This window comes from Nuphar pumila, chromosome 8 (genome assembly GCF_984573655.1).
Source record: "Nuphar pumila chromosome 8, dmNupPumi1.hap1.1, whole genome shotgun sequence".
Classification (NCBI taxonomy): Eukaryota; Viridiplantae; Streptophyta; class Magnoliopsida; order Nymphaeales; family Nymphaeaceae; genus Nuphar; species Nuphar pumila.
In genome coordinates, this window is record NC_143256.1 from 4,255,224 (window position 1) to 4,265,377 (window position 10,154).

The 10,154-nt window shown below is 39.8% G+C and overlaps 1 protein-coding gene across 1 annotated transcript in view; it reads left to right on the plus strand.

Annotated features, from left to right (window-relative positions):
• The window catches only part of ALDH12A1 (aldehyde dehydrogenase 12A1), a 31,427-nt gene extending 24,652 nt beyond the window's left edge, over positions 1-6,775 (plus strand). Inside the window, exons 14-16 of the mRNA XM_090015548.1 lie at positions 533-643; positions 5,079-5,158; positions 6,201-6,775. Coding sequence (XP_089871674.1) covers positions 533-643; positions 5,079-5,158; positions 6,201-6,339 — 330 coding nt within the window. The 3' untranslated portion in view covers positions 6,340-6,775. The remainder of the gene's footprint in view (positions 1-532; positions 644-5,078; positions 5,159-6,200) is intronic.
• Positions 6,776-10,154: the final 3,379 nt, after the last annotated feature.

The window sequence follows — 10,154 nt, forward strand, 5'->3', positions numbered from 1 at the left end:
GTCCAGATGGTCGATGGTCGGATGACTGGCCAGAAAAAGAGGGAGATGATATACATGGTAGAAGAGAGAAGGGTCAGTGAGAGAGGGGCCTCAAGAAATGAGGCTTGGAGAAACATGACTGAAAAAATGGGATCTCTGTTTTTTTCAAGAATTTGTTTTGGGCTTCATAGGACACTTCTCGGAACCTTTTTTTCCCAAAAATGAGAGCCAAACAGATTTTTACTTTTAGTTTTCAGAACTGTGAAAAATTGGTTGTTGGACATCATTCAAATGGCCCTAGGGGATTTAACAGTGGTATCACATTCTTGCTAAAATATACTTTTCAAAACTGTCAAAGATCGGTCTTTGGACATCATCAAAATGGCCCCTAATTGTATTATTCTGCAAGTTCTTGGGTATTTGTGAAGCAGAATTCCCAGTATATATTATACAGCAAAATATACTCTGTTGGAAGTTTGGTTTCCTCTTGTTTCGATTGTTTCTGCAGAAACTGGCTTTTGTTGCTTATAACTGTTTCTTTTTCTATTGCCAGATAATTACTGAATATAAAAATGATCAGCTCCATATGGTATTGGATGCTTGTGAGCACATGCATGCACATTTGACTGCAGCAGTGGTCTCAAATGATCCTTTATTTTTACAGGTGAGAAATGGTTGTCATTATCAAAATTACGACATTTCACTTACAGACCTGTACTCAACTTCTCTTTGCTAACTTTCTCTCTTTAGGAGCTTGTGTAAATGCATTGATAAGCAGTTTTTTATCTGAAGATATTTGTTACTACTGATGAGAGGGTAGTTGTCTTGTGGAAAAGAAATATAAATTTTCCATAAACAAAGCATCTTAGGACAAAGGGCCATTTTGCCCCCTTTTCTCTTTCTTTTATCTTCCTTGTGGAAGCTGACCCAAGGAATAGTTACTATATTAAGAAATGTTTCTTTTTTCAAAGCACCAAACCGTGAGAAAAACATTGAGGCTATGCAAAATGTTGGTCTTCCCTATCCAGGTCCTAACAATGCCCTTTATGTTCCCTTCCATGTAGTGTAATTATCTATTGACTTATTCAGCCTTTCAATGTCAACATGAACTTCTGATTTTGCTAAATGATCTTGTTTGGCCTGTTTTTTCATGAGTCAGTCGAAAGAACATGTTGAACCTGTATGTGTGCATTCGTCACATCAGAGGTTTTGAATGCACTATACAACTCCAGTATATGAGCAGTCTATGTTTGGTGAAATAATGCTGCAAGATAGTGAGAAAATAAATTTTGTTTGGCTTCCTTGGTTCATAGTGCTTTGCTAAGTGACAACATGACAAGGATAGTCAAAGTTGGCCATATCGAGTCAAGTCCTTTTGTACTCAGATACAACAACAACAACAACTACGCCTTCATCCCAAAACAATTGGGGTCGGCGATATGAACCAAAAAAGAAAATCATTCTGGGTCTTCCACATGAATCCTTCTCCTCCAATCATTTCTATCCAATGCCATGTCTTCGGTGAGGTTCAAAGCATTCATATCCTTTCCTATCACCTCCATCCATGTCTTCCTAGGCCTACCCCGACCTCTTTTAACTAATATATTTTCCCATTTCTCCATCCTTTTAACTGGAGCATCATTAGGTCTTCGCCGAATATGTCCAAACCACCGTAAACGATTCTCTCTCATCTTATTTTCAATGGGTGCAACGCCTACCTTCTTACGTATCTCCTCGTTTCGAATCTTATCTTTTATTGTATTTCCACACATCCATCTCAGCATACGCATCTCAGCTACACTCATTTTTTGAATATGATGTCTCTTGGCAGCCCAACATTCCGTACCATATAGTAAAGCAGGCCTAATAGTCGTCCTATAAAACTTTCCCTTCAACCGCAATGGCATTCTACGATCACACAATACTCCAGTTGCACTTTTCCATTTCATCCACCCAACCTTTATCCTATGATTTACATCTCCATCAATTTCTCTATACTTTTGAATGATAGATCCCAAATATTTGAAACAATCATCCATCGGTATTTCTTGCTCACCAAGCTTCACTACACTCCCATCACTACTTCGTTGCTTACTAAACCGACATTCCATGTATTCTGTCTTACTCTTACTCGACTTAAAACCTCTTGCTTCCAATGTCTGTCTCCATAATTCTAACTTAGCATTAACCCCAACTCTAGACTCATTAATCAAAACAATATCATCAGCAAACAACATACACCACGGCACATTTTCTTGAATTGATCTCGTAAGCTCATCCATCACTATAGCAAATAGGAAAGGGCTTAAAGCAGATCCTTGATGTAACCCAACCGTTATAGAAAAATTGGTTGTCACCCCTCCACAAGTGCGGACATTGGTTACTACTCCTTCATACATATCCTTAATTATACTAATGTACTTGAGAGAAACACCTTTCTTTATCATTGTCCACTAGAGAACGTCCCTAGGTACTCTATCGTATGCCTTCTCCAAATCAATAAAAACCATATACAAATCTTTGTTCCTCTCTCTATTTCTCTCAATAAATTGTCTAAGAAGATGTATAGCTTCCATAGTTGATCTTCCAGGCATAAAACCAAATTGATTCTCCGATATCATGACAATCTTCTTCAACCTAGACTCAATCACCCTCTCCCAAAGTTTCATAGTATGACTGATGAGTTTTATACCACGATAGTTTGTGCAATCTTGTATATCACCCTTATTCTTATATAGAGGCATCAAAGTACTCTTTCTCCACTCATTAGGCATCTTATTTGTCCGCCAAATCTTGTTAAAAAGATTTGTCAACCATTCTAAACTTTTCTCTCCCAAGCATTTCCAAGCCTCGATAGGTATACGATCTGGGCCAACTGCCCTTCTTGATTTCATTTTCTTCAAAGCCTCTGCAATTTCTTTCTTTTGAATCTTGCGCATGAAGTCACGATTCATGGACAAGTCTCCAAGATCTTGAGCATGACTTTCATTAAATAGCTTATCAAAATAATCTTTTCATCTCTCCTTAATCTCCTCATCTTTGACTAAAACCCTTTGCGTTTCATCTTTGATACATCTAACCATACCCAGATCCCTCGATTTCCTATCTCTCATCTTTGCAAGCTTATAAATATCCTTCTCGCCCTCTTTGGTATCCAACTTGTCATAAACCTCCTTATATACCTTATCCCTCGCGTTCCGAACTACTTTTTTAGCTTCCTTCTTTGCTATTATATGCTTCTTCAAATTCTCATTATCACGACTCTTACTTAGATTTCTATAACACTCTCTTTTAACCTTAATAGCTAATTTGACATCCTCATTCCACCACGATGTATCCTTACCTAGCGGTGCACCGCCTTTAGACTCACCCAATACTTCCTTAGCCACCTTTCTCATGCCACCCGCTATCTTATTCCACATTGATTCTGAATCCTCCTCGAGACACCACTCAGTTTCCTTAACTACCTTCTCTACAAACATTCCTTGTTTAGCTCCTTTCAATGCCCACCACTGAATTCTAGGATCTATCCTATGTCTATCATTTTTGTGGCATTGTCTAATTCTAAGATCTAAAATTAAGACTCTATGTTGTGTAGCTACACTTTCTCCCGGTATAACCTTACAATCGATGCAACAACCCCTATCTCTCTTTCTAAGTAGGAAAAAATCTATCTGACTCGTATTAACCCCACTTTTAAATGTTACTAGGTGAGACTCTCTCTTCCTAAACCAAGTGTTTGCTAAGATCATATCATAGGACAAACCAAAATCTAAAATCCTTTCTCCACTTTCGTTTCTTTATCCTATACCATAGCTTCCATTGATACTCTCAAATCCATCCCTACTAATGCCTACATGCCCATTAAGGTCACTGCCGATGAAAAGCCTTTCTCCATAAGATATCCCTTATACTACTCCATCTAAATCTTCCCAAAATTGACGCTTAATGGAATCATCTAAACCTACTTGAGGTGCATAAACACTAATAATATTAATAATCTCCAAACCTAATACTAATTTAATAAGTAAAATCCTATCACCCTTCCTACGGACCTCAACTACATTATCTATAAACTCACGACTCATAACAATCCCTACTCCATTCCTATTCCTATTTATTCCTGTATACCAAATCTTATATCACCAAGGTTCTATCACTTTTGCTTTCTCACCTACCCATTTGGTCTCTTGTAAACATAAAATATCAATCTTTCTCCTACACATAACATCTACTAACTCTACCAACTTACCAGTTAAAGATCCTATGTTCCAAGTGGTTAACCTAATTTTATGGTCTTGGACTAACTTCTTTACCCCCACCCGTCCAACAAAGTGAGGGAACCCTTGCCTATTTGACACCACACCCGGGCGCCGGTGTGACGCGTCGCTTCCGGGCGACGACCTAGCAACCCTTGCCCATTTATCACTGCCTCCGGGCCTACAGAGTACAATGCGTCGTAGGGAACGCCCCAACGAAATTCTCATATTGGTTCATATTCATAGGGTATGACTAAGTTTTTATGCTGGCTGTCACAGGCCTACCGCAACCCTCTTCCTTTATCCGGGCTTGGGACCGGCAGTGGATAACTAAACAGTTATATACAGGCTGTCACAGGCCTACCGCAACCCTCCTCCTTTTGTACTCAGATGCTCCAGAAAAACTGTTAACTGATTTTATCTTCTTCCACAACTTGTGAGGCTCATGGCTCGAGAAAGTCAGTGATGGATTGGTAACAAAAGCTATGTATTAACTTCTGTCATATATTGGGATATTTAAGTACTTGTCAAGAAAGACATTTTTTCTAATGTATCTTATTTTGGCATTTCACCTGTCTATATTCATGCATAAAGTAACATGTATGGCTTTTGGTGCCATGGAACCATGTTTTATCTGTTCTATAAAGTTTAGTATTGAAATGAAGTTTGCCTTATAGGCCCATCTCTGGACTCGGATAGGGTTCAGGGCCTTCAGAATGGGTTGGATTGCTCATGGACACTATTATAGTCAATCCAAGCCGACTTAGATGAGCCTGTGTAACTCTAATAACAATGAACTTATTGTGAAAAACTTGAAATGATTTGATTATCTTGCTGCAGGAAGTTCTAGGTAAATCTGTAAATGGGACAACATATGCTGGAATCCGAGCACGAACAACTGGAGCTCCACAGAATCATTGGTAAGGGTACATACATAGTTAAGAGACTTGGTGAGTCAAGTTGCCCAATCAGACCCCAATTGGGTCATCAATCCACCTGGAACCTGTTCAAGCCAGGAATTGGTGGGAATGATTTTGGAATCAGTTGACCCATTGACCTTGTGTCAAGACAGAATCATCCAATGAGGGACTATTCTTTTATTGTCCTGACTAGGTGAGTTTATTATGAACCGAGTTCTTGATTAGGAGGCTTTCAGCTTTGGAGCTTGACTGGTAGTGTAGTTCATCGAGCATTGAATTCAATAACTCATGGTCATTGTCCTCTAATATTGGGTTTTAATTTCTAGCTTGCTAAGTAACAGAACCAACATTTCTTTTTGACCAAACACCATTTTTTGTGTGTAATTACAATTTAAGTTCATAACAGCTCTTGGATGAGGTCCTCTTCTAGATGGCCCATTTTTGGGCTCAGTGCACTCTATGCACCACCTGACTTGTCCATAGGTTAGGCTGTTCATTCCAGGTTATACCAGTCCACCAGACCATTTAATTGGTTTATGCCTAGTCTTACTGAATAATGGTGTCGAACTAGGTCAGGTTGATTTTAGACCATGTGAGCAGTGAACATGGTCCCGTGCTTAGTACTGTCAGTAGGCATGATTTTCCTGATCAAGTGAGTTTCCTTCATTTATGTATTGCAAGCACATACACCACACGCCCACAAGGGCCGCACACCTAGCTAGTGGGTTAGCTTATAGCATTCAATCCGAAGGATGTTGAGAGTTTAATACCAGGGGTGTGCGTCTCTTGTCACAAGGCTCAAGCAGCAAGCTCCCTGAAGGGAAAGGGGGGACGGCTGAGACATTTTTGACCTATTGAGGGTGAGCTGTATGGCAAGGTGTTTAACATTCCCAGGCCCCACTACCTAAACTGGGGTTTCCCCTCGTTAAATATATATATAAGCACACACACATGCACACACACACACACATGCACACACACACGTACTACACATCTAAATGCTTGACACGAATTTATATGAGCCATCTGTTTGTGGCTGCAGGTTTGGACCAGCTGGTGACCCCCGTGGTGCAGGAATTGGTACCCCAGAAGCAATAAAGTTGGTTTGGTCATGCCACAGAGAGATCATATATGACATAGGCCCACTTCCCTCTGACTGGGAAGTGCCACCATCTACCTGATCATCATTGTTTTGCCTTTTTTATTAACAGAAACCAGTTCAGTTTCTGCAGTGTTGGGTGTTAAACGTAAAGCAGCGAGTCTATGTTATCATGGTTGTAGTAATTAAAATAATCAGATTCCACAGAATGGCGAGGTTGAAGAACAAGTCTGTCTCCAAAATCCAGCTGACCTCCCGGTTAACCAGATTCGCTCGGCCCTTCAAGATTCAATTAGCTAAAACAACTCAGGTCCTAATGTCACAGGGACACTACATTATATGTGGCACACTGTGGAACATGATATTGCAAGTGCTGTTTTGGTTTGTTATATTTTATTAATTTTTACAGCTGTTTCTTTCTATTCTTAGTTTGATTTTAATTTTTAATTCGTGAGTGTAAAATATTTTTTGTATTTAAACAACATATTTATTAAATATGAAAACTTAAAAATTCATCTCTTTCTCTTCATTTTCATAAAAATCATGTGTTAATGTATCATGGCTCGTCATCCATGTCCTCATTTGGGTTTCCCTCCTTTGTGGGATCCATTGGTTTGATGCACATTCAGTTTCGTTGTAGAATTTCAAGCACGATGTTTGATCTTCTTGATGATGATTTTTGTATTCGTTGGATAGCGATTTGTAAAAGTTCTCTCAGTTGAATGATGATTCAGCTGTTCAGAGTTTGAGGATCAACGATTTGGCGAAGAGTGCTTTAACCTGAATAGTGATTTGCAGTATCGTTCGATAGCGATTTATGGTATCACTGCATAGTGATTTATGGTATCGCTGCATAGCGATTTGTAGTAGTCGCTGGATAGCGATTTGTGGTATCACTGCATAGCGATTTGTAGTAGTTACTGGATAGTGATTTGTGGCTTCAAGTGGATAGCGATTTGTGCTAATGCGCATTGTAAGTTGTGCAAGACGTTTAGTCTTTCACATTAAATGCGGGTCTCGTCCTCTATTTAAGGGTATGGATGAGAGAGATCGGAGTAGCACTGCAAAGAGCGAAAAAGGCAGAACATTAGAGAGAGAGAGAGTGTGAGAAATATTTTTAGGGCACAGAAAGGGTGCAGAGAGAACAAAAGCAAGAAGTGCTGCTACACTTCTTTTAGGACAGCTTTGTCAAGTTGGTTCTTTAGATCATTCGTTCTTTGTTCTTCAGTAAGGTATATCTTCTTGTTCATTTCGTTATACCTTTGTGTGTTTGTAAGGCTTATGCCTTTTGACTACTTTGTAATCTTTGTTTGAAGATAGTGGAAGGTGTTGACCTATCGGTTGTCGTGGACGTACCTCATCTTTAGGGAACCACGTAAATCTTTGTGTTTTTTTGTTTTCGCTGTTGGTTTTTTGTTTTTGTATTTTCTTTCACTGGCATCGTTGTATTGCCTCCATCGATTCACACTTGTGGGGAAGACTCGATCCGTCTGTTTTGTGTTCGTTCGCTGTTTTATCCCCAATATCTGATATCAGAGTCTTGGTTCATATATTTATGTGTGAAGCCATGGAGAACAATGTCAGGCGTATGATCAGTTTGAATGACAAAAACTAGATGACATGGAAGACCTCTTGGTTTATAAAGATTTGGATGGACCCATTGAGGGTGTTAGCGACAAACCAGAAGAGATGAAAGACGACGAATAGAGAAAACTAGACTGAAAGGTGGTCGGTTTTATTTGGCAGTGGATAGATGATAGTGTCTTTCATCATGTATCCACAGAAACTTCATTGCATAGTCTTTGGACCAAACTAGAAAGTGTTTATGATAAAAAACGACAGTGGATAAGGCTTTTCTATTTTGAAAGCTTGTAAACCTCAAGTATAAAGAGGGTGACTCTATTGCAGAGCATTTGAATGAGATCAAAAGCATTGTGAATCAGTTGGCCACAATGAAAATCGCTTTCGCTGATGTTGCAAGATTTGTTGCTCCTTAGTTCCCTTCCTGAGAGTTGAGAAACCTTGGTGGTCACAGTCAGTAACTCTGCACCTGATGGAACGGTAATAATGAGCCAAGTTACCACTAGTTTCTTGAATGAAGAGACGAGAATAAAGTCATCAGGTCCTTTTACCTCTGAGGCACTTGTGATTGAAAACCAGGAGAGAAGCAGGAGTAAGAGCAAGGCTCCGCACTACCGTGGCAAATCTAGAGGCCACTCACACTCGAACTCAAAGAAAGATGTCAAGTGTTATTATTGCCACAAAAGGGGCATATGAAGCGGGAGTGCAGAAAGCTCAAGTTCAAGGAGCAAAGCAAAGAAAAAAGCTCAGAAGAAAAGCAGAGTGTCATAGCCGCAGTTACAGATGAAGAGCTCATGGTTATCTATGATGACACTAGCATCAATATGATCGGTCAAGAGACTGATTGGATTATTGACTCTGGAGCTTCATTTCATGTTACCTCACGGTCTGATTTCTTTACTTTCTACTCGCAAGGTGATTTCGGAAATGTTCGAATGAGAAATGAAGATGTATCAAAGATTGTTGGCATAGGCGACATTTGCTTAGAAACAAGCGTTGGCTGTAAGTTATTGCTGAAAGATGTGAGACATGTACCAGACATCTGACTGGATCTGATCTTTTCCAGAAAGTTAGATGATGAGGGCTACAACAACACCTTCAGTGATGGAAGGTGGAAGCTAACCAAAGGCTCATTGGTGGTAGCAAGAGGAACAAAGACATATTCTCTTTACACTTTGCAAGCGAAGATCTGCAAGAGTGTTGTGAATGTTGTGGAGACTGGCTCATCCACAGAGTTATGACATAGAAGGCTCGGCCATATGAGCGAGAAGGGGCTGCAAGTCTTGGTCAAGAAAGAGCTCCTAGTAGGGATTGGAGGTACATTCTTAGAACTATGTGTTCATTGCTTCCATGGTAAACAGAATAGACTTTCTTTCCACAGAAGCATTGCATTTAGAAAATCTCATGTTCTAAATCTTGTACATTCTGATGTGTGTGGACCTTTGAAGGTCAAGATACTTGGTGGTACACTGTACTTTGTGACTTTCATTGATGATCACTCTAGGAAAGTTTGGGCTTATACACTAAGAACTAAAGACAAAGTTCTAGATGTATTCAAGCATTTTCAGACCATGGCTGAAAGAGAAACTGGCAGGCTGTTGAAGTGTATTTGCTCAGATAATGGTGGCGAATACATTGGGCCATTTGATCAATATTGCACCTATCATGGCATCAAGCATGAAAGAACTGTGAGGATGACACCTCAACAGGATGGGGTTGCTGAGAGAATGAATCACATCATTCTTGAGAGAGTCAGATGTTTGTTGTCACACTCTAAATTGCCAAGATCTTTCTGGGGTGAGGCAATGAGGACAACAGTTGATCTTATTAACTTGTCTTCTTCTATTCCCTTGAAGGGAGATGTTTCAGAGAAAGTTTGGATAGAGAAAAAACCTTTCTATGGACACTTAAGAGTGTTCGACTGCAGAGCATTTGTTCATATTCCGAAGGAAGAGAGGTTCAAGCTTAATCCAAAAGCCAAGCAGTGTATATTCCTTGGCTATGGACATGAAGAGTTTGGCTACAGACTGTATGACCCTGCTGATAAGAAGGTGGTCAGAAATTGAGATGTTGTCTTCTTGGAAGATCAGACCATTGAAGGCATTGGTAAGTCTGGGCCATTAAAATCCAGTAAAGGTGAACTTGTTGACTTAGATCCCCTTGATGTGTCAGTTGTTCAAGATTTCATGGAGGAGATGTCACATCTTCACAATGATGCAGAGGAAGGATATGATGAGACAAAAATTGAGGGGGGAGCGAACACCCCAAGAGTCACTTCCTCATACTTTGATAAGGAGGTCTACCAAAGAGAAACAA